Source organism: Osmerus mordax, chromosome 18, assembly GCF_038355195.1.
Source record: "Osmerus mordax isolate fOsmMor3 chromosome 18, fOsmMor3.pri, whole genome shotgun sequence".
Lineage (NCBI taxonomy): Eukaryota > Metazoa > Chordata > Actinopteri > Osmeriformes > Osmeridae > Osmerus > Osmerus mordax.
In genome coordinates, this window is record NC_090067.1 from 12,620,198 (window position 1) to 12,645,013 (window position 24,816).

Consider the following 24,816-nt stretch of genomic DNA (forward strand, 5'->3'; position numbering starts at 1 on the left):
CAGACGCTTTTATCCAAAGCAATTTCCAAGAGAGGTTTATATTATTGCCTGTTTTTTTCTCATTGAGATTTAAGTTCAAAAGAAACAATTGGTGTAGGTGTGCTGCTGTTACAACCATAGGCAGAAATCCTGGGGGGCATGACCCCCCCATCATGGGAGAAATATGATTTGTCCCCCCCAATAAATCACTGTAAACATAAGCAAATTTAAATTATATTAATAATTTACATTTAACTTATTACAATGTAGGCTATGTGTTACAGCAGTAATTTTGGTGTCCCCCTCAGGAATTTCTCTTGAGAAAATGTCATATAATTGTCCCCCCAAAATTGATAGCAGAGTTTTGCCACTGGTTACAAAGTCCCATAGGTGTACTATTCACTTCCTTCTTACAACCAATTACATCCTCCTGTTCTTCTTCTGCTGAGTCAGGCTTGGCTGACCTGAGCTAAGATTTGTCTGACTTTGTTTCATATTGATCTTTAGCTTGTGTGATTAATCAGCCTTCACTGTCCAGGAAGCCTGTGTTCAGGCTAGGTACAAGCCTCTCTGGGATGAACTGCAGAACAAAGTATTAGATCAAATAACATTTTATTTGGACAGCTCATTTTACAAGCAGTGCTACAGAGGGGTTCACATACGCCCACAGAACTGTACCTAAACCAACCTATGATGACTAGACCTGAGTTGGTTGGATGTCAGGGTGGTGTAAGAGCGCTGTCAGTTCTCTAACTGAATTAATACATTTGTCCTTGTTTCAAGGTGCGATCTCAATTTGGATTTTTGTTTGTGTTCAATGTAGGCCTGTATTTGTGTGTGTTGTGTTAGTACACACTGAAATATCGATTGTCCGTTCCTTTGTAGGTGTGTGTGCTTCAAAAGATTAATGAGAAATACTCACGTCCAATCCATAATTAATGCATTGGGTAGCCCAGAAATACCGACCCTACAGTCTTGCCTTTAGAGTTAATTGTGCTAATCTATCATTAGTAATCAGTGGGATAAACGATGACAAAGCGGTAGAGATAATCGCTCCGTTGGAACGAAGCCAATGGCTGCATTAGCTGACCTACACCTTTCCGTCAAAATGTAGGCTAGGCTACAGATTTCAATTAGATGACAGCAATGATGCAGAAACACTGTACATGTATGTGCCACAACAGCGACCATCAAACAAGCCTTCAAACATGCTGAGATGTAGCCTGTTATTTGTGATTGAAATGATCCGGGAATGCTTATAATGACGCCTATTTGTTTGTCCTTAATGTTTGGAAACATCGCTATCGTATCTTTGAGGCTGTAGATGGTGTTATAACCAATGTAATCTGTAGAACCCGTATGCATGTCCCGTTCCAATCCAAGTTTAACTCAGTGGTCTGTTGCCAAATAGGCCACCCCGCTGTCATCTGAAATTGATCAACTGAGATTAAGCGTCCCGAGACGAGACTTCTTATCTACTTTCTGGTTGATAATAATTTGAATCCGTCGCAGCACAAACGGCAAAAGGGCGTTCATCCTCTGGTTTCATCACCTCTCTCAATTTTGGTTGTTATTTGTCGGACACAGCTTCAGAATTGAGATAAAATTAAAATGATTAGTGCTAACGAAAACAAATACAGCGCAGGGTTATCTAAGCTTGCTAGTATGACTGGAGTATAATAGCTAGCTACAAGTGGGAACCCTTTTCTGACAGTGTATAATTAGCTGCAGTACTGTAATTCAAATCAAACTGTTTCTGATGAAGCCCGGGGCAGAAGTTGGCCACCCCTGGCCAGGTAATCTGCTATTACTGCAGTAACCTTGGTAACAGGGGTCCAATTGCGTCTCTCCATGTGATACCTGGTGCCCGCATTTGCCCTCCTGTGAAGTTTGTTTCCGACTCAATGCCGCCTGCCTGCTGTCAGGTTTGGTCTTGGACATATGGTTTAGTCTCTTACCTTGCTAGCTGTTGCTCATACATAATGGATATGTTTTATTTTTCCCCCTCTCCTGTCTAAATCATGTAATTACTGCCCACATTCCCACATGGCGATTAGCTGTAAAAAATAAATAAAAAAATAAGTGGGTGGGTGTGTGTCATGTGCGTGGTGTTTGTGTGCGTGCGCCTGGGGGAATTAGTGTTGCCATGACCATGTGTGTTTTTATTTTAGGTAATGCTAATTTGGTGTGGGAAATCTGCTACAGTGAACATGGGCGTTTTATAAAACAAACAGAACGGAAGACTTGTCATTTACCCCCTGCGGTCCTAAAGCTGTTGGCATTTCTTCTGTATCTACAATATAGCATCAAGTGTTTCTTCTTTATCTACAAAATAGCATCAAGTATGCACACTTCCTGGTTACGCTAGTCATAGATGGAGATCTTGGAGAAATGCTCTCCCTGTTTCAGATGAACACTTTTTAAAATCCTTTCCTTGAGGGTTTAGGTTGGTTGAGGGGCAGTTCTATGGGCGTATGTGAAGCCCTCTGTGACATGCTTGCGTGTAAAAAGGGCTATACAAATACATTTTGATTTGATTTTTTACAAGAGACATATGAAGTTTGGATTTGTTCGAATTAACGGGAATATACGGGAATATACGGGAATTAACAGGAATAAACTGGAAATGTTGGGGTAATTTAACTGTATTTACCTTGTCATAAGCAGACATGCATGCAAACATTTATAATACAACTTTTGTGTGGACATGCATACATCCTACTCTCACTGCTGTAAAAAGTTAGTCTACTGTATACAAATAAACTTGGTATTAAAATGAACATGGCTTCAGTTTACCAAGTAATCAATATGCTAGGTAATGACAAACAGTGTTGGGGAAGTTCACTTTCTACATGAACTAGTTCAGTTCATAGTTCAAAATTTGTACTAAGTTCACAGCTCCAAAAATGTCTTTCAATATTTTACGAGCTATAATTGAAATCTCTGTCTGCAATACTGCTCCGGAAATTTACCGGAAACTTTCCGCCCCTTTGCAACCCTAGCTGTACAAATGCAACTGTCACTGTAGAAGCATGTTTTGGGGGACTGTTGAAATCGTTAGAACATATTTTGGTATTTAACTGCCCACTTCATGCTCTGATAATAAGTTCTTATCTAAGTGTATTTTTCACATATAGGAAGTTTAAAAAATCTAATCCTTTTAGCAGGTGTTTAAAAGATTAGTGCCTGCCACAGTGAGACACAAATGTGTCAGTCTTTATGAAGAGGAAGGACACAACATGGATGCCTGACATGTTTCGCTTGCGCTTTACCGAACTATGTAGCGTTGCCGTGGGTTTCCTGTCATGCTCCTCAACTGTTTAATTTATTCGTTATTTCAGTCATAGAAGACCACTCTAAGTGGTCCCTTCTCATTTGAAGGTCTTCCTGATTTAACTTTTAACTGAGCATGTGTTCAAGTGTTACACGTCTTGTTTTATTTGTTGTATGTCTGACAGCACACTGTGTAACCTGTGTATTGACCCCGTCGATGTGCTTCTCTTCCCTGATTGGCTGTAGTTGGCTGAGTACCGGCAGAGGAAAGCACATGCGGATGGACAGAAGATGCAGAAGAAGAAGAAGAAAAGGAGGAAAGGGCCGGAGGACTCTGAGGGAGATGGCCAAGGGGCCGGAGAGGCGGAGCATGATCAATCTCTGGTGGAAGAAGTCCCTGGAGGCGGAGGAGGCGGAGGAGGCGGAGGAGGCGGAGGAGGCGGAGGAGGCGGAGGAGAGGAAGGGGACCAGGCACCGACCAGAACGGAGTACAGCTTTGCCAGGACCCTGCGCAGCGGAGAGACGGTCAAACATGATCAAACGTACACCATAGAGGTAAACATCCCTTAGATGAGTTTGGGAACTAATCGATCGAGTTAACGGCCTCTGCCAAACACATATTCACCCTCCTTGAAATGTCATAAGTAACACTCAGTTTAATATAGTCGAGTAACTTGAGTATGAAGCATATTACGTTCACAGGGCAGCGTTATCAGACAATATCAATATAACTTAATACAGAGGTATTGTATTCTTATCTCCATCTTTCAATCTATGCTGTTAAAATGTTATTAATAGCAAGTTTGACTTTATCATGATTTTGCCTACATACAGAAGCTTCAACCAGAATGTCACTTAAATTGTAGTTTTTTTTTTGTTAAGTGTGGATATTTAGTTCTAAGCTGGACTACAAAAGTTTTCAATTTGCAGCATCAAAGAAATAGTCTGAATCCATTTGAACTGAATGTGCCAAGTCTTAGATATCAGAACAAAGACTTGAAAATTCTACTGTTGCCATGAGCTACTTTTGTGTTCCACAAAAGCTCAGTATTAAATGGATGAATATGAACGAGGACAACATATGGCTTTGTGTTTGTGTTGCCCCTTGCTGAATCACCACCAAGTCCCATTTTCGACAGATTTATCACCCGTACAAAAAACATGTTTATCACCTGTAATTTAACCTCTTAAAAGTACAATGCGTAAGATTTTTTTCAGATAAAAAAGATTCTCAGTAAAAAAAAAAAAGAAGAAAGTCTTTGTCCTCTATAAATATGTTGTGTAAGCTACTAAGGTCCTCTGGGAGTTGTTTAGCAACACAGACAGCTCAGTGCCAGAATCACTTTCTAATTTTGGAGCAGCCCGCTCCTTTCCAGCCAGTTACGTGTCAGCGATCCTGTTCCAGCCAATCGTCTCTGGCGAGGCGGGCCCTCTTCCTTGTCTTATTGAAACCACTGTCAATCAAATTTGTGCTGGAAGAAGCATGGTAGCATGCTTCTTCGTCTCATATTTGAATTAATTCACTAATTAATGTAGTAAAGTTTCTTATTGGAGCTTAAAAATGTAAACATGCGTTGAGCCAGAGGAACATATATTTCAAGCCACATGTTGGTCTCTCAACCAATAGTTGTTGTTTTTTTAGCAGCCTTTATTTGCCATGAGAAAAATAAATAATGATCCCTAATGATGTTCTGATGAACCCGTCAATTGCTGTTCTGACTGCTGCAAAGCAGTAACCTTTAAGTCTGTTCCCAGTAGGGCGGCAATTGTCTGTTTTTGTGTGTGCCTAATTAACAAACTCCTAATTCAGTTAATTAAGAACTGATTAAAAACCACCATACAACCAAAGTACCATCTGCCTAGTTCAGCTTTTTGCTACAAGTCTTAAGCCAACCACAAACACGTATCTTGGGGATTTTTTGACGAGGCATTAAACATGGTGTACCATACTGATGCTTAAGGGATTGAACGAATGTGAGCTCTCTCTCAGACAAAGATTTTAGTTTGAAAGCAGAGCCAGAGAGACTTCGGAGGGCCCTTGCACTTTCCTCCTCGAACAGCTTTTCATTAAGTGCGTGACTCAGCTCAACTGACTACCTCCTCGCTGTGAAATAGTTCCCGTGTTTTCACAGACAATCAGCAACCCTCCAGCTCATTCAGACCTCACCAGACAAAAAACTCTGTGCTATCGTCCTCAGAAGGAAAGCATGGATGAAAGAATTGCTATCCTTCCTCCTCTTTCCCACCTCTTTTCTTTTCAAACACTTGTGTCATCCCCCCCCCCCCCCCCCCCCGGCGACACCACCACTACCACATAGGCTATGGCGGGAAAGAAAAAAAAAAGAATGAAAACGAGTTGCCGTGGCAACAGACAATCGGCTTTTTTAAACAGGTCGAGATACCTCAGTCTGTGTTGGAGGATCTCGCGACCTTGCGAGCTTTCGCCAGATTAGAGACGAACTAGAGTTAGAAAATGAAGAGACAGATTGCTATATATATGTTTGGGGTTTTTGTTCCTCCCAAATGTCCTTTGTTTGTGTAATTATGATGACTGTCCGCTGTGATCAGCTGCATATGGATGTTTCCTGCCTTCATACTGTATCTGCCAGTCGATTTTATTACCATAATGTTTTAATTTCATTTTACATGATCAAAGTCCTTATCAAGTATATAATATTATCAAGTCTTAGTAAAGGTTGGCTCAAAGCTAACTGTCCATTTGTCCGATTCTTTAAGTAAAAAGCTGTTGTGCACAATTTGAGGCCCTCTGAGAGTCGTTTGGCAACACTGACAGCTCAGTTCCTGTGGAATGGTACTTTCTCATGTAAGAGCGGCCCGCTACTTTCCAGCCAATTATGTGGCTGCAAACATGTTCCATCCAATCGCCTTCAGCGAGGTGGGACTTCCTCCTTTGCTTAATTCATGAAACCACTGTCAATCAAACATGAGCTGGAGGACAGCTTGGACAGTCAGACAAGAGTTGGGGGTGCTGTTTCTCATACTTGAATTTATTTAATAATTTCACATAATGCAGCTTTAATAGAGAATATTATTTAATGTACGCTAATGCCGAAAGGAAGCACTGACTCATTGGAAGACATTTTGTTTAGTTTGTACAAACTTTCCACAATCTTCATCAAACTGTGATGGAAATATATCTTGGCTTTCTCAAAACCAAAATATCTTAACAGGTGTTTGTTCCCTTGTATGGCATAAAATGACCCTTCAAAAACAAAATCTGCCTATGTGCTTTGAAATGACGAATCTATCTGTGCTAAAAAAATAAATATATGTTTGCTATTAGTGTATAAATCATTTGACATTTATTTTAAGAGACAAAAAAAAGTGTAATTGGCCTGGGCCCTCAATTGAATTACCACAGAGATGTTGCAAGTAGCAACGCAACTTTCTCCCCTCAGAGAGAGAGAGAGGGGTTGCTGTGGAAACACCGGAGCTTCAAAGTGTCCTCTCTTAGGCACTTGAATATGCGGCAGAAAGGGAGAGAGAGAGAGAGAGAGGTGGCAGAGGAGATTTATGCTACAGTATGTCTGTGGTAGAGCTAACCGCTTGTTTTGGTATAGCAACCAACCAATGTCAGTTAAGACACTTGTTGCTTACACAGAACAGGGGGTCTTTAGCATGTTTGGACGTATGGGCCAAGAATGTTCACATGTGGGAGAGAGAGGTGCTGATGGTGTTTCATAACGACACAGGTTTAGATTGTTGGGTTTAGTGTGTTTCAAGGTGCATCAATTATGTTTTGTTGCAACGCTGTTAAATTCTAGTGTTTTGGCATCCTTTATTATTTTCGTATAAATCATGGGATGGGGAAAGCACCAGATGTGTCCTTGTTTGAGAATGATACAAAATAAATGAATAACTCTGAGCTCCATGGCCACAACTTTGTAGTATTCTTGTGTCCTATAAGCTCTGCTGAATACATTTGCTGTTGAATTTAAAATAATCAAATCAAGTGAAGAGATCAGACAACCAGTGTGAAAGTAGCACTAAGTCTCCTATGGATATGGACATCATCTTTCTCCAGCACTGTTTAGTTGCTTAGTTTAGTCGTACCCATGTTTGATCTTGGTCCTACAGACTTCAATATCTTAATATTTTTTGATTGTATTTTTTTGTCATGTAGACTTTTGTTTATCTTCATATTGTCCCCTTGATGTGCTGATGAAGTCTACATTTACATTGTCATTTAGCAGACGCTCTTATCCAGAGCGACTTACAGTAAGTACAGGGACATTCCCCCCGAGGCAAGTAGGGTGAAGTGCCTTGCCCGAGGACACAACGTCATTTCGCACAGCCAGGAATCGAACCAGCAACCTTTGGATAACTAGCCCAATTCCCTAACCGCTCAGCCACCTGACTCCCCTGTCTAACAGTGTTACTGTATTTCCGTTGCAGCCTGAGAGTGAGCTGTCCACCACAGCTGAAGACTATTCGTCTGAGGTGAGTAGAAATGTAGGCGGTTACATTTACCAAGAACCATTTTCACAACAACACACAACCGCAACACTTGGAACACTGTTTGAATATACCCCACAAGGAGAGTTGATGAATTTGTCAATCTTTGTCTATGGTAAACCTAAATGTATGTCCAAGAATAGGGTTTTAGGAATTGGAATTTAATCAGATTTAAAGTGCTTCAACCAGGGATGAATTCTAATACCAGGCATGTTGGCTCTGGTCACTTCTGACAAAATACCACATGACTCCACTAGCTTGTTGCCAGGCACTTGGTTCACCCAGTCACAGCTATTTCTCTTAACTCGATAAAGTCAAAGCCGTGTCCCTGCACCTCTCCCCTCTCCTTTTTCTCAGAGCTGCCATTAAAAGCCTTTCCTGTCACACACTGATTTGAATGGCTTAATGAAGAGTGCCGTTACAATGCAGTGTGACGCAGACTAGGAAAAATCAAATACCAGATTTAATTGTGTTCTTCACTTTGTGCGTAACCACCATCATAATTAGCCTGGTAATGGGACTGAGATGACAGACTCAACAGTAGCATTGTGAATTGACAGGTAAACGGATGCCATGAGACGACTGAGATCCCAATGCAGTCCTACACGGAGTTTATCTGGGTATAGTAAAGACGATCAATGAGCAAGTCTTGCGCTGTCTTGCTGATGAACTATGACTTAATGCTCCATTGCACTCTCCTTCTATGCTGTACTGTTTCCTTAGCACACAATGAACATACTGCCAAGATAACCAAGATTGCCCGCTAACTCACTAACCAAGTGCCTTTTATTCTATGCCTCTGGGATTTCAGTATGTGCTTCATTAAAATTATGCATGTTTGGGAGTCTATGGCCTTCACCACCCCAGAGATGGTCATCTCTTAAGCTAATAACTATTTTACAGGGAGGATGGAGAGTGGTTTGAATGGACGGGGGGGTGAATGAGGTCTACGTGACATTTCAGTGCTGTAAATTATTCTTGAAGTTGGAGAGAGAGACAGAGAGAGAATATCAGAGAGAGAGGGGAAGGAGAATGGAGGTGGGGAATAGAAGGAGGGAGGGAGGGTGATGGCCGTTGTATAAGAGCTATTCAATTGCCATGGCACAGGTAATGGTGTTTGCAGGCAGCCAGGGGGAGGGAAATGAGAAAGCTAGAGAAATGGATGGCTTGTTAGTGCCACAGTATATAGCAGATAGGGATAATGGAGTCTCAAAGTAACAAGACATCTGCTAAAGGTGAAGTTATCGGGCCACTTGTCGCATCACGTTCCTCGACAGCTGCCTGTCTGTCTCTCTCTCTGTCACTCTCTCTGTCGGTCCGGTGTTGATTGTCTGCAAGCTAAGTGATCACTGAGATGCTTCCTTTGCCCTGTTCACTGGGGGGAGGGGCAGGCCTTGTCTACGATGGCTTAGCCAGCTGTCCTTGTCTGTTCTCCAGGAGGAAGTGGACCCTCTGCAGAAGGAGGGAAAGGAAGGACGTGTCCAGGACGTGGAGGATGAACTGGAAGCCAAAAGCCGGGCGGTGGAGGAGCTGAGAGGAGAACTGGAGGAGGTCCGGTCTGCCTTCGAAGGGGTACAGCAGGTAATAGTGAACGAAGGAGTATAGCAGGTAATAGTGAGCAAAGGGGTACAGCAGGTAATAGTGAGCAAAGGGGTACAGCAGGTAATAGTGAGCAAAGGGGTACAGCAGGTAATAGTGAGCAAAGGGGTACAGCAGGTAATGGTGAGCAAAGGGGTACAGCAGGTAATGGTGAGCAAAGGTGGGACCGACGGTGAACGGACCTGTCGTGAACTCAAGGTTCGGTGTCTGCCCTTTCGTGACAAAGCTCTTTTTTTTTTCATATAGACGTCAATCTTTGTTGCATTTTACCCACCTCTTTAGCGAGTTCTGTTTTTTTTTTTTATGTTTTGGCTGAATGTTGTAGCGTTAAACAGTGTTTGGATCCACTCCATCCACTTTGCATCAGTTATCATGTGTCCTTCAAACCGACCTGGTATTATGTAATTGTACTGGCCTTAACATAAATGCACATACTTGATAAGCCCTCAGCTTTGGATTGATGATAACCCCTGACCTCATCATAGAGCACCAGGCCGAGGATGAGTAATAAAACCTATATTTGTCTTTCCTGGCGAATGTACCGTATGTTTTTACATTTACATTTAGTCATTTAGCAGACGCTCTTATCCAGAGCGACTTACAGTAAGTACAGGGACATTCTCCCCCAGGCAAGTAGGGTGAAGTGTCTTGCCCAACGACACAACGTCATTTTGGCAACCTAATGAGTAATAGGCTGATTCCCTAACCGCTAAGCCACCTGACTGATTTTATAGCGTCTCGCAGAGACTCCAAAGCTTGACAAGTGAAACTGCCTGGTCTTGATCTTGTGTTTGTTGTATTAAGGACGTATAAAAAAAGAAATTTATGGGGACTTTGAAGAGTAATCCTTCTTCTTTCTCAGCTGCAGGACTTTGAAGCGGCTCTGAAACAGCGGGACAGCATCATCACCCAGCTCACAGCCAATCTCCAACAGGCTCGGGAGGAGAAGGCCGAGATCATGAGAGAGTTCCTGGAGATGACTGAGCAGAGCCAGAAACTGCAAATTCAGTTCCAGCAGGTAAACCCCCCCCCCCCCCTTTTTTTTTCTTCTAGTTGGTTTGTTCTGTCATGTCCTTACACACTCGTTCCTCCTTACCAACTTTAAAAAGGGGAACCCAAGCAGGCAATTTAGTCACACAAGCACACATTTCTTAAACTAATCCCAAGTGTGGCCATAGACTCGAGACATCTGATCATAATTATTCACCCAGACCATTGTATAAAGATATATACAAAAACATTTGTAGATACATTTATGAATAAAAATGTCCGTCCGTCCCCTCCCCCAACCCGGATTCCCACTGAACTAGGAGTCAGGTGGCTGAGCGGTTAGAGAATCGGGCTAGTAATCTGAAGGTTGCCAGTTCGATTCCCGGCCGTGTCGAATGACGTTGTGTCCTTGGGCAAGGCACTTCACCCTACTTGCCCTAATGTACCTGTGCTTACTGTAAGTCGCTCTGGATAAGAGCGTCTGCTAAATGACGAAATGTAAATAATAACTTCCCATCCCCTGGTTTTGATCGACAGCTTCAGGCCGGAGAGACATTGCGTAACAGCAGCCACAGCAGCGCGGCAGCCGACCTCCTGCAGGCCAGGCAGCAGATACTCCTCTGCCAACAGCAGGCGGACGACATGGCCGCCAAGGTCAAAGGTCACGAGGAAAGAAGCGCGGAGCAGCTTCTGATGGTCAGTCAGCTCAAACACCGCCTCAGCGAAGCCGAGATGGTGAGTGAAGCTCGAGATTATTTAGATCTTATTTTATATTTTCCATTGTATAGTATTATTTAGACATTGATCAGGCATTGTCCAGTATTGGTTCTTCTAAGGCCTACTTTTCTCTTGTAGGTTGAGAGGAGAACAGAAGAATCTTTTGCACAAAGGCTAAATGAAAAAGACCTGCTGATTGCTGAACAAGAAATAATGATGTTGGGACACGAGCGTGCCCTTGCCCAGCTTAAAGAGGAGCTAGCGCTCGCGGGCTGCGGGCAGGAATCGTTTACCCAAAGGGCGAATGAAAAAGACTTGATGATTTCTGAACAAACTGCAATAATTACAGGGTATAAGCATACACTGGCACATCTCAAGGAGGAACTTGAGCTGGTAGAAAGGAGGGAGGAGGAATCCCACGCACAGAGGCTACGAGAGAAAGACCTGCTGATTGCGGCGCGAGAAAAAGGCATGTTGGAAAGTGATCACTTACTGGCCCAGCTCAGAGGAGAAGTGGCGGTCTCAGAAACACAACTGAATGACCTCAGACAGCACATGACTGTAAAATCCCAAGAGCTGGAAAGTTGCAAGGCTCAATTGGACTGCTCCAAGGTGGAGCTGGATAGCTACAAAACTCAATTGGACAGCTCCAAGGTGGAGCTGGAAAGCTACAAAACTCAATTGGACAGCTCCAAGGTGGAGCTGGATAGCTACAAAACTCAATTGGACAGCTCCAAGGTGGAGCTGGAAAGCTACAAAACTCAATTGGACAGCTCCAAGGTGGAGCTGGATAGCTACAAAACTCAATTGGACAGCTCCAAGGTGGAGCTGGAAAGCTACAAAACTCAATTGGACAGCTCTAAGGTGGATCTGGAAAGCTGCAAAGCGGAGCTGTCAAGTTCCAGACAGAAGGAGCGGATGTCGTCCGGTGAGATCCAGCAGCTGATGGGGACCGTGGAGAACCTCCAGAAGCGATGCCACCAGGGGAGCCTGTCTGACAGCGAGTCACTCCAGAGGACGGAGGAGGCATCCTCCCGGAAGCTGGAGCATCTCCGTGCCGAGCTGGACGAGATGTACGGCCAGCAGATCGTCCAGATGAAGCAGGAGCTTCGCTCGCAGCACTCGGCGCAGATCGACCGCCTGACGGAGCAGCATCGCGCAGAGCTGGAGACGCTGAAGGCCGCTCCCATCCTCGGTCCGAGCCCCGAGGCGATGGCCGAGCTGGACGGCAGGATCGCGGAGCTCCAGGAGAGGCTTAGGGAGGCCAGGGCGCTGCAGGAGAGAGACAGCCGCGAGCTGAACCAGGTTGCCCAGGACAAACTCCACCTCCAAGGCCAGGTGAGGGACCTGCTCAGGGACCTGTGCTCGTCCAGGGCGGAGCAAGAGTCCCTGAGCGCCGCCTCGCAGGAGAAACTCGACGGCGAGCTGAGGAAACTCCGGGAAACCATCGACGGGCTGAAGGCGCAGCTGGTCGCCGCCGGGGAGGCGTCCGAGGAAGCGGAGGTGAAGCACGAATCGGAGACGACGAACTACAAGATCAAGCTGGAGATGATGGAGCGGGAGAAGGACGCGGTGCTGGACCGCATGGCCCAGTCCCAGGAGGCGGAGCTGGACAGGCTGAGAACGCAGCTCCTCTTCAGCCACGAGGAGGAGCTCACCCTCCTGAGGGAGGACCTCCAGAGGGAGAGCCGCCTCAACGCGGAGAACCTTCTGAACGAGGCGGCCGTCAAGCACGAGCGGGCGTCGGAGCTGACGCGCAGCGGCTACGAGAATAGGCTGCGCTCGATGGAGGGGGAGCGGGCGGCGTCTGCCTCGGAGCGGGACGAGCTGATGCACCAGATCGTGGCGCTGAAAGAAGACTTGAAACTCGCTCTGCATAGCTCCAGAGCCGATGAGCTGCTGGATCAGCAGAGGGAGCTGCAGGTGGAGGTGGAGGAGCTGAGAAAGGGAGGAGAGGAACGAGTTCGGTTGGAGAGGGAGGTCCAGAAAGTGCTCAGGAACTACGAACTGCTGGAAAACCAAATCAAGGAGAAAGAAACGGGCTGGGGTGAAAAATGGAAAGCGCAGGAATCCGAGAAGATGATTTTGAGACGGAACAATGAAGCCTTAAAAGAGGAGGTGGAGTCACAAAATAAAACGATTAAGTCTCTTACATCAGAAAACGAACAAAGGCAGCAACAGGTTGTTGAGCTCAGAGGGGAGGTCGAAAAACAAAAGAGTACTTTCTCTTTTGCTGAAAAAAACTTTGAAGTTAACTACCAGGAGCTGAAGGAGGAGTACTCTTGCCTGATTGAGGTGAAGGCACAGATGGAAAAAATTCGACTAAAAGAGACACTCGAGTTCGAAGCAAAAATCCAAAGCCTTGAGTCACGAAATTTGGAGGTTAAAGAGCACCGTGAAGTGGAACACATCTCTGCAGGGGACTCTGCACTTACGGAGAAAGATGCTACTGAAGTGATGGAGAAGCTGGAGGTTGCCCTGAGTGAGAAGGACAGCCTGACCGCCAGGCTATCTGAAGTTACTGAGAGTCTGTCTGTTACACAGAGGGAGGCAGAGCAGCTAGAGGCAGAGCTGACACAGGTCAGGACTGAGAACAAGGAGGTCATCTCCCGAAACGAAAACCTGGAGGGAGAACTGAAAAGAGAGCGAGAGACCTCAAAGAAAAGGGAGAGCGAATTAAAAATGGACAGACGGGCGTCGAGAGCTGCTCAGAGTGAGAGTTCCGAGCTACGGAACGCAGCGCAGTCTCCAGCGTGCTCCGTCCAGGATCACACCCTCCAGGATCACACCCTCCAGGATCACACCCTCCAGGATCACACCCTCCAGGATCACACCCTCCAGATCACGTCCCTCCGGGACCAGGTGGAGGGGCTGCGCTCCTCGTTACAGAAAGCCGAAAAGGAGCGCGACTACCTCCGGTCCGCCCGCGAGCTCCAGGGCCAAGTGGGAGCCTCCAAGCCGGCGGAGGCGAAGGTCCAGAAGACCAGGGAGGGACCTGCAGAACGCGACCCCTCATCGAAGCCCTCGGGGTCAAGCAGGCGCAGGAGACGGCAGAGGGGGAAGCAGGATCGCAACAGCTCAGCCCAGGCAGGAGAGAGAGCCGAGAGAAAGGAGGAGGAGGTGGAGGAGGAGGAGGAGGAGGGGGCTGGGGCGTGCGAGGGAGAACAGGCTGGAAGCGCTGCAGAGCGGGAGACACGGGCTCAGATGGAGAGCCTGGTTGAGACGCGCTCGCGGCAGAGGGTCAGGGAGGAAGACGCCGCAGATGGGTGCCACGACAACGACGTAGAGAACAAGGTAGGGATTTTACTTGCTCCTGCCGCTGTAGTTGCAGCTGACAGCCCCCGCTACGATAAGTGCCTTGCCTTTTTTCAAGGGACTCATGGAATTATACGTTGGATTGGCTTGTTAAAATGGTTGTATTGTGATTGAAATTACACCGAAAACTAATTGCTGCTGTCGAAACGTCACGCTTAATATGATATCGGTTTAAATACACAGGGTACTCAGAAATGTATAATTAATACCTGGGCGAAAAATGGGGTTTTGTTTTTAAAAACAAAATGGAAAATATGACATTTTCAGACACACTTGTGAATTACAAAGGGTTTCTATGCATTAGAACCTTTATATACATGAAAAAAAGAGGCTTGGTATCTTCCTGTAGATATCAGACAAACCATTTGGAGTTTATGAGAGACTGTGTTTATGAGAGACTGTGTTTATGAGACACTGTGTTTATGAGAGACTGTGTTTGTGAGACACTGTGTTTATGAGAGACTCAAGTTGGAGATAATAACACGCATGCAGAAGGTACAAACAGCAGACAGATGAACTGAATTGATATTCCTCTTCATGTGCACCACAGTGTAAGTTTCCCTATGTCAAGCCCATATGCATTCTTAATAACAACAAGTTATGATCCTTATCTTCAAAGCTTAAACATTTTAAATAAATAATAAAAATGCCTGAGGGAATCTTCTCTCGTCAAGTACATCTATCTCTCTGGCAATGTAACTCGGCTTTTACTAAGAAAAACAGGCATTGTAGTTTCAGGGGAGTAAGTGTTGGTCAGAGGTGAGAAGCCATTTTGTCACATCATTCTGTGTGGATCTCACCTTTGTGACAAGGCTGCTTCTCAGCATCTAAAACACCGCTCTATCCCTCTGCCTGTCTTTCATTGGAAGGACTTGATAAGGGGCTACGCAGGACCTTCATGATCAGTGCAAGCAACAGGTTTCTACAGACAAACAGCTTAAATATAACCAGCACCACAGTGGCTATAGTAGATCGCATACACTACTGTATTTGTATAACACCTCTCACAGATAAAAATCACAAAGTGCTTCACAACAAAATGCAATACTGCTCACTTGACATTGCTTTTCAGGAAGTTGTCAACCATTCCGCATCGTCCTTGAACATTAACCACTTTGTGTAGTCGTTTCATAAATCTTCCCGCAGTTTGTCAGCAAAAAATCGACAGATTCGCTCACAAGCTGCGGTGATGCGTTTGTTTCGACTCTTCCCCTAGGAGCAGAGGAGCAGAGGGGTGGAGCCAGCGCCCGACGCTGTAGCCCAGCAACGAGAGGCGAGGATGGAGTCTACAGAGCATGTAAATGTCAATAAAGCTCACATCCTCTGTGCTTTTTCAGCTCTGAGTCACTTTGATGCTTCAAACGGCTACAGCCAGGGGGTCAAAGGTCGATACAGGAACCTGTTGGGGCTCCGCACAGGACTGTTGGAAGCTAAAGGAATACAGTAGTAGTTCCGGCGTGGGTTGACTAAAGAAAAAACTATTTTTCTTTTTTGGGGGGGGATTCGTTTGAAGGGTAGGGGTTCGATTCCAGCCCAGAATGGCGGGCGTCGGAGCCGCTGTGACAGCGCGGGTCACGGTGGTCTCGCAATAACATTATTTTAATGCGTCACACACAAATTGGCCCTGGGAGCGTCTGGTATTGTTTTCAGGATGTGCTGTGGCTCGATTGAAGTATTTCAAAAGGAAGGACGTTGTGATGTTGCATGAGTGCAGCTGCAACACGTTCATGATGGAGAGAGGGGGAGAGGGAGAGGGGGGGGAGAGGGAGACAGAGAAATGGAGAGAGAGAGAGGGAGGGAGGTAGAGAGCGAAAGGGGAATTGTTAAAGGGGGGAGGGAGAGAGGTAGAGAATGACAGGGGGAGAGAGGGAAAACGGGAGGGAGAGAACTGAAGAGAGAGGGAGGGAGGTAGAGAGAGAGGTAGAGAACTGAAGAGAGAGGGAGGGAGGTAGAGAGAGAGGTAGAGAACTGAAGAGAGGGAGGGAGGTAGAGAGAGAGGTAGAGAACTGAAGAGGGAGAAAGGAGGTACAGAGATGTAGAGAAAGGAGAGGCAAGAGCTTACAATGGACATCCTTTGTGTTGTGTCGGTAGAACAGATGCTGCTGGACCCTCTCATGTTATGCTAATGCAGGTGTTCCATCCGCAACGTAGAAACACCTCCAAGATAACATGCCCATTCAAGGCACCTATGCACGCCTCGTGAGCGGAAGCAAAACCATTCACACGCCCCCTTAGCGACAAAGGAGATGGATGTTCCACAAAGACCCATGACTGGTCCGAATACCGAGGCCATTAGGCTTAATACACTTTTCCCTTTCTGTCTGTCCTCAAAGGAACACGCATCCGAAACCTTTTTAAGGCAGTTCAACAAAAAATATCAGCAAATTCATTGACTAGTGGTGATAAACTCAACCAGACCGAAATCTAAACACAGGGATGTGACTTATAGTACATGGGAGAGAGGGGAAACAATTGTAAAGATTGATTTGATTTGATCAATTTCCTGACATTAACCGCTGAACCTTTGCATCCCTGCTGTGTTCTCATTTCATCATCAGATTCATACTTCTGTTTTGACTTGTGATATTGTGCGTTGTTTAATATTTATAGATTTTTTTTCTACCACACAACATATATCTATATCTTTACCTCTGGGTATAAAGTAAAGTCCTACTTGACCTGATTTCTCAGACGGAGTGTAAGCTGCAGCTGGAGGCCCAGCGCATCAGCCTGTCTCAGATCCATGCTGCCCAGCTGGAGCTGCTTCGAGAGCGGGCGGCCGCCCACTCACACACCCTGGTTCAGGGGCAGGGGCAGGCCCGCCTGGAGGAACACAGAGGCACCGGTGAGTGTGTTTTGTTTTTGGGTGTGTGTGTGTGTGTGTGTGTTCGTGTGGCAGGCTTAGAGAAGGCGTTTGTAAGTTTAAATGTGTGTTTGGGTTGTCTATCTTCCTCCCCCCCCTCCACTCACCCATCTTCCTCCCCCTCACCTCCCCTCCTCTCCACTAACAATCTACCCCGCTCCACCTGCGCCTCTACCCCCCTCCACTCACTCACCCGCCCTCCCTTCTACCACTTTCACCTGCACTCCCACATGCTCCTCTACCTCCCCCTCCCTCCCATCCACTCCCCCTCCCGTCTACCCCCTCCAGGCGCCCCCGAGCAGGCCCCGGCGCCCCCCGCCCAGGGCCCGGGCGGACTGGAGGTGGAGCTGCAGAAGCAGCGGGCTGAGCTGGAGGAGAGGCACCAGCAGGAGGTGGAGCGTCTCCGGTCCTCCCACCGTCAGCAGGCGGAGGAGAGTGAGCAGCGTCACGCCACAGAGCTCATGGTGCTGCGACAGCGCCTGCATGAGGACCCCGGCACCCAGATCAGGTAATCCTAATCCCAGGCCGAGATCAGGTCATCCTAATACCAGGCCCAGATCAGGTAATCCTAATCCCAGGCCCAGATCAAGTAATCCTATTCCCAGGCCCAGTTTAGGTAATCCTAATCCCAGGCCCGTCTCAGATCAGATCATCCTCATCCCAGGCCCAGAACAGGTAATCCTAATCACAGGACAGGCCGAGCTCAGAAAATCAAGTGTTTTAGGAAGGTGACGTTTGACGTCCATCTCCTTGACCTTCCCCCACTCTGAATTGGATAGTGTCTAAAACAGGGGTCTCCAAACCAGTTCTTGGAGAGATACCTGCCCGATCAAACGGCTAATTATTTGAATCAGGTGTGCTAAGGTAGAAGCGAGAACCTAAAGGCAGGTAGGGAGTCAGGTGGCTGAGCGGTGAGGGAATCGGGCTAGTAATCCGAAGGTTGCCAGTTCGATTCCCGGTCATGCAAACTGACATTGTGTCCTTGGGCAAGGCACTTCACCCTACTTGCCTCGGGGAGAATGTCCCTGTACTTACTGTAAGTCGCTCTGGATAAGAGCGTCTGCTAAATGATTAATGTAGCTCTCCAGGAACCGGCTTGGAGAGCTACCTGGTCTAAACCCTCTGGTGAGGATCCCCGAGTTCCCAGCAGGCTGTGGCAGCTGTGAGGGGTCCAGAGATGGGCCCAGGGGGATCCGGTAGCTGAAACCTTAGAGGCAGGCAGATGCTGCCTAGGGACGCCTTTCATTGGGGGAACCTTATCTTGGTACCCTGCAGCATCAAGCCTCACTTGAAGGAATCATTTTGATGCTGTACTTCGTACCTCTTTTCTCTTATGTGCCATAGCGCTTTCTCTCGCTGCCTTTCTCTCTCTCTCTCTCTCTCTCTCTCTCTCTCTCTCTCTCTCTCTCTCTCTCTCGCTGCCTTTCTCTCTCTCTCCCCACCCCCTCTCTCTCTTTCTCTCTCCCTGGGCCTCTCTCTCTGGGCCTCTCCCCCCCCCCCCCCCCCCCCCCCCCCCCCCCCGCTAAGCCTCCCTCTCCCTCGCTGTCTAAAGTTTCCCGTCTCATCATTAAGAGCTAATGAATTGCATGATTTATTAAAATATGTCATGGATATTGCAATGACAGTTCTCTGACTTAACGAGCCAGATACCACCAGGCTATTTGGATAGCAGTACATCTTAATACGACAAAACACGTTTGTTTTTGTCCTCACTCCATAGACAAAAACATTGCGGTGACTGCTTTCTCAAACAATCCCTGCGTATTAAACATTCCCAGGGTGGTTACGGAAGTTAACCAGGACTCATTAACCCACTAACCCACAACGGTGTGTTTCAGAGACTCTGCAGCGTTGGTTCTGACATACTGGGCGTCCCCGGGTTGTTTCCTGGAGGGGTGGGGCGGGTCATACGAGAGGAAGAGAGAAGTGTACTGCTATAGAAATATCATATAATGATTAAATCATAATGGTGGCGTGTTCTCCTTCTTCTAAATGAGGAGGCCTGACTGAAACGATAAATGGTAAACATTTAAAAGAGGATATCGCCCCCTGCTGTTTGGAAACTGTAGCACTTTATCCAACTGCCTGTGTATCTTGGTCTTGTAGATGGAAGATTCAGACAGATCTTTCCATTTTCAGTTTTTACCTGTAACTTCTGGACTTAAGTTAGATCCAAGTCACTGTTGATACTGACCGACATGATATTAACCATGCTTTATCTTTTATTTTACCTCATGACAGTCATTTGACATTGGATATTGGAAGGACTGTCTGCTTTAAATACTTTCCTACATAGTTGATCATTCATTTTTCCTTTCAGCCTGACCAGTGTTCCCCAACTCACATCTCAGAGGGAGCAAGAGGAGAAAGAACTAAAGGTTGGTGTTTATATGAAGTATCACACACACACACTCACACACTCACACACACACACACACTGTCACACAGACACAAACACCCTCGCACTCTCTGACATTTGCGCTCACACACTCTCACACACACATGCACACATACCCACACACAAACACCCCCATCCCATGCAGCGAGGGAGGGGGAGGTGGAGAGGGGGGGAGGGGGGAGCAGCCTTTGGCTAAAACCTGCCCTAGATCCCTTGGTGGCCTAGGAGTCGTTTCCAATGTATATTTTACCGACGGTAAGAGTGGAGGCGTCGTGGTTACGTAAGGATGGGGTGTAGCGTAGGGGACGGCGGCTCGCTACTCCACTTTCCAGCTGCATGAAAGGACCATCGTGTACGCGTGAGTGGACTGATCCATTGCAGTCAAGTCTCTCTCTCTCTCCTATCCATCCCTCTCTCCTATCCATCCCTCTCTCTCCTATCCACCCCTCTCTCTCTCTCTCTCTCCTATCCATCCCTCTCTCTCACTTTCACTGTCTCTTCCATCCCCCTCTTTCTCCCTCTCTCTCTCTTATCCATTCCTCTCGCCCTTTAAACCAAGTGATGTTAGACCAGGTCTCTCACATCCACAAGGCACCCGACAAGCGAGCACGCGAGGAACGGAGATTGAACGAGAGAGAGAGAGAGATGGTGAGACACGGGGTTAACATGCCTGAACAGGAAAGGATGGATGAAGCTGAGGGATGGAGTGAGAAAAAAACAACAACAACAAACAGAGACCAGTACGGAGGGATGGAGAGAGAGAGCGCCTGTCTGTTAACATTGTAGCTCTGTGGGGCACGGCATCTGTTTATCGGAGCATCAGGCCTCGGGGCAGAGAGGAGAATCGGTGGATCTGTCTGTGGCAGGGGAGGTCAGGGTGGGTGGGTGGGGGGTGGGGGTCATGGTCTGTGAAAAGACTCTATGGAAATTCATGGCTGAATGCACTGACACTGTCTCTCTCTCTTTCTCTCTCTCTCTCTCGTTATTCCTTCTTTTTTCATTTACTTCCCTCTGTCTGGTCTGCCCTCCCCCTCCCCTTATCCTCCTTCACCACTTTCTATCACTTTCCCTCTTTCAACACAATCTCTCCATCTCTGTCTCTCTCATCTCTCTCCGTCTATCTTTTTCTGTCCCCTCCTCTCTACCGCTACCTCCCTCCCTCCCCCCCTCCGTCTCTCCTCCCTCCCTCACATCTAGCTGCTGGAGGAGGAGGAGCACCAGGAGGAGGAGCACCAGGAGGAGGGGAGCCCGGGCGAGGGGCTGGCCTGGCCGGCCAGGTCCGCGGATCTGACGGCTCAGCTGCAGTCTCTGAGGAGAGCGCTCTACCACAAGTACACGCAGGAGGTGTCGGCTCTCAGGGAGCAGCACAGCGCAGAGATCCGGAGGCTGAGCCTGGAGAGGGAGCAGGGAGGGAGGAAGGGAGCGGGAGAGGAGGGAGAGGAGGAAGCATCGTCGAAGGAGGAGGAGGAACGGCTCAACGGCGAGGAGAGGCGCTACCAGGAGAGGGTGGAGGAGGAGATCGCCAAGGTAACACTCTGACTCTGTTACGGCTGTGTTGCGTCTGTGTTCGAGTCATGCGTGTGTTTGGGGGTGATGCTGGAGGATGCTAGTCTCCAGCGCTGACTTCTGAGACTGGTGTTACTGTGGTGACTGGTGTTACTGTGGTGACTGGTGTTACTGTGGTGACTGGTGTTACTGTGGTGACTGGTGTTACTGTGGTGACTGGTGTTACTGTGGAGACTGGTGTTACTGTGGTGACTGGTGTTACTGTGGTGACTGGTGTTACTGTGGAGACTGGTGTTACTGTGGTGACTGTTGTCAGTGGTAATTGTCCTCATGTAGATGTTGCGGTAATGCTAGCCAGCCAGGTAACAAATGGTATAATATTTACCATTTGAACTCAACCAAAAATATTTTTTTTCTCCCTGTGGAATTTGGTTGGAATAACAAGTTCTGTTATGCCACATATCCTGAAGGAGTAGACATAACTAGATACTGCTGATATTTTCATGTGGGGCTTCTGTGTGTTTTAAAGTACCAGCACTTTCCTTAGGCACAATTCAGAACGTCTAAAAATAAACAACAGCACAAGTGATGCAAAGACCACTGCAGGGTTCATTGAAAGGAAACGGTCTCTTTAGGCACTGCTGCGTGGTGCATGACCAAGTGTGCAGTCTCTTAGTACTCAAGCTGGATTGGTAAAGTGAAAAAATATACCTTCTATGATTCTCTTTACTACGGATACTAGTCGTTGTTCCATCAACTACAGATGCAAGTAAAGATTCCAATAACTAAGAAGACTAATTTCCATTCTCCTTTAATTGTGATTGAACGTGTTATTCCCATGTCACGGTTTTGAAAGAAACACGAAACGATCCGGTTGTTTCCTCGGCAGGTCATAGTTAAGATGTCCGTGGAGTTCGCCCAGCAGAGCGAGCTGGCCCGCATGGCCAGGCGAGCGGGAGAGACCTCCTCCGCCGTGCAGACCCAGTCTGAGGAGGAGGAAGAGGGGATGCCCCTTCCGTGGCCCCCCACACAGGGAGCAGCGCTAGAGGAGGTGGAGAGAAGGTTCCGGAAGCAGAAGGAGAAACTGGAGAAGGAGCTGGAGGAGAAGAATAAAGAGCTTCACAGACTGATGGAGCAGGTGGAACATTCTGGAGGAAGAGAAGAACAGGTGAGTGAGAAGCTGAGCTGAACAGAAACCATAAACAAATACCACCATTTAGGAACAGGTATTCTTTCTTTTGTTAAACCTTTTTTCCATAATTTTTCAATGTATGTACATTCTAACTCCCTCCCTCTCTCCTTCACACACACACACACACACACTCAGAGAAGTACATTCTAATAGGGCCCTTGCTTTTCACGACACATTTACTGCATGATTAAGCATTCCTCGCATGGAAGCCATGGCTGCCGTGTCCAATGTTCTTGACGTGACGAGACTTGACCTAACACGCGCCTAAAAGTCATTTGTAGAAGTTAGGGCTGAGATGTTCTTAAGAAAGTTCTGCAAGTGCAATTTGTCTGATTCGGTTTTAATGTTGTCAAAGAAGGCAGGAGCTGTGCGGTATAATGTACGCATATATATGTCTATATGTGTCCAAACTTTTGACTGGTGCTGTATGTGAAGTCCATACAGTATCGTTTCCTCGTTTCTGAACGAGTCAGTTATCCTAGTTGCAGAGCGTCAGTTCTCTGTCTTTGCCAGAAGGGGGAGCCAGCTTCTTCTGTCCATTCACTCAGGTGCACCTGTTGCCATAGCAGCACAAAGATACTAGTGTTTTCCCTTCAGACGCCTCCTGTGTGTGTGTTTATTTGAGAGAGAGCGAGAGAGAGCGAGAGAGAGCGAGAGAGAGCGAGAGAGAGAGAGAGAGAGAGAGAGAGAGAGAGAGAGAGAGTGCGAGAGAGTGCGAGAGAGTGCGAGAGAGTGCGAGAGAGTGCGAGAGAGTGCGAGAGAGTGCGAGAGAGTGCGAGAGAGTGCGAGAGAGAGAGAGAGAGCGAGAGAGAGAGAGAGCGAGAGAGAGCGAGAGAGAGAGAGAGAGAGAGAGAGAGAGAGAGAGAGAGAGAGAGAGAGAGAGCGCTGAGATAGTTTGGTCCTCATCTGAATTGTCTGGTGTCTTAGAGTCCCTCTGATGCTGTCAGGAGTTCTGAAGCGAGCGAAGGAGAGTTTGTGTCTTTGGCCACGATGACAGGATTGCTTTCTGTCTTCTCTCTCCTGCCGGTGCGTCTGTTACAGAAGAGAGGAGAGGCGGAAGAAGAAGAGGGGGATGAAGAGGAGGGAAAGGAGAGGAGGGCTCTGGGGGGCCGGTCACACGATGGTGGAGAGTCTACCTGCTCTGATGTCATCACCACTGAGAGGTGGGTTTTACATTTGTTTAGTTTTCAGTTTATTAAGTCTTATTTGTTTAGTCTTCTATTTGTTTAGACTCTTCTAAGTCTTTATCGGTCTTGTTCGATGCAGCAGGAGTATAACTTGAGGCACTTTTGATGAGTTTATCGTTTTTGTCTGAAGAGCTTCTGTTACTGTAACTTATTCATGTTTTTGAGGTTGTAGTTCTTGACATGTTGGATTATCCTGTCTGTTTATCTTCATCTTTCAGTTTTAGTCAAACATAACACAAACAACACTTAACACAATAGAAACCATTTAGTTTAATTTGAGATGGTTAAAAAAAAAAATCGTCAAACAAGGGCACTGTTGCCAAGGGCAACGTTTGTCCCTCTCTCAAACCTTTCAAGTAACTTCATACAGTTCTACTATATAAGTGCTTTTTTCAGCCACCTATTTCAAACCCACCCACATGAACAAACCAAATTTTATGTCGATGTGTCCTACTAACCTTGAGAGACTGAGAGAGGGGGGGATAGAGAGGTGAAGGGGAGAAAGATCGAGGTGCGAAAGGGGGGAGACTGAGAGAGGGGGAGAGACTTGAGAAAGGGGGGAGACTGAGAGGTGGGGAGAGACTGAGAGGGAGGGAGAGACAGAGAGGGAGGGAGAGACAGAGAGGGAGGGAGAGACTGAGAGGGGGGGAGAGACTGAGAGGGGGGGAGAGACTGAGAGGGGGGGAGAGACTGAGAGGGGGGGGAGAGACTGAGGTACAGCACATTTACATTTAGTCATTTAGCAGACGCTCTTATCCAGAGCGACTTACAGTAAGTACAGGGACATTCTCCTGCAGCTAATATCCCGCTCTCTTCTTCTCTCCCTCCTCCAGGAACCTCCTGCAGCTAACATCCCCCTCTCCTCTTCTCTCCCTCCTCCAGGAACCTCCTGCAGCTAACATCCCCCTTTTCTCTCCCTCCTCCAGGAACCTCCTGCAGCTAACATCCCGCTCTCTTCTTCTCTCCCTCCTCCAGGAACCTCCTGCAGCTAACATCCCGCTCTCTTCTTCTCTCCCTCCTCCAGGAACCTCCTGCGGAAGGCCAACGCAAGCCTCCGCCAGGTGCTGCGCGATGTGCTGAAGACGACAGCAGCGGCCGAGGAGACCATTGGGCGCCACGTGGAGGGGCTACTGGAGGCCTCCACCAGGGGGCGCCACCCTCCACCACAGAGGCCCGAGAGAGGTAAAGGTCTAAACAGATCTGTGATCTTGCTTTGATGCATGCTTGAGAGCATGTCTGATACACCCAAGTGAACACTATGCTAAAAGGAAGTTTAAGGGAACAGTGACAGGGTTGCTAGGTCCTCAGGGAGTCAGGTGGC

At 47.2% G+C, this 24,816-nt stretch overlaps 1 protein-coding gene across 3 annotated transcripts in view; it reads left to right on the plus strand.

Moving 5' to 3' along the window:
* The window catches only part of akap9 (A kinase (PRKA) anchor protein 9), a 58,399-nt gene that overhangs the window by 3,747 nt on the left and 29,836 nt on the right, over positions 1–24,816 (plus strand). For all 3 annotated transcript variants that reach the window (XM_067256552.1, XM_067256554.1, XM_067256553.1), the window contains exons 2-16: positions 3,499–3,807; positions 7,669–7,713; positions 8,289–8,348; positions 9,166–9,309; positions 10,190–10,345; positions 10,855–11,052; positions 11,173–14,328; positions 15,566–15,646; positions 17,041–17,194; positions 17,501–17,720; positions 19,533–19,590; positions 20,808–21,137; positions 22,006–22,284; positions 23,350–23,471; positions 24,520–24,677. In XM_067256552.1, the coding sequence (XP_067112653.1) occupies positions 3,499–3,807; positions 7,669–7,713; positions 8,289–8,348; positions 9,166–9,309; positions 10,190–10,345; positions 10,855–11,052; positions 11,173–14,328; positions 15,566–15,646; positions 17,041–17,194; positions 17,501–17,720; positions 19,533–19,590; positions 20,808–21,137; positions 22,006–22,284; positions 23,350–23,471; positions 24,520–24,677 (5,470 nt within the window). The remainder of the gene's footprint in view (positions 1–3,498; positions 3,808–7,668; positions 7,714–8,288; positions 8,349–9,165; positions 9,310–10,189; positions 10,346–10,854; positions 11,053–11,172; positions 14,329–15,565; positions 15,647–17,040; positions 17,195–17,500; positions 17,721–19,532; positions 19,591–20,807; positions 21,138–22,005; positions 22,285–23,349; positions 23,472–24,519; positions 24,678–24,816) is intronic.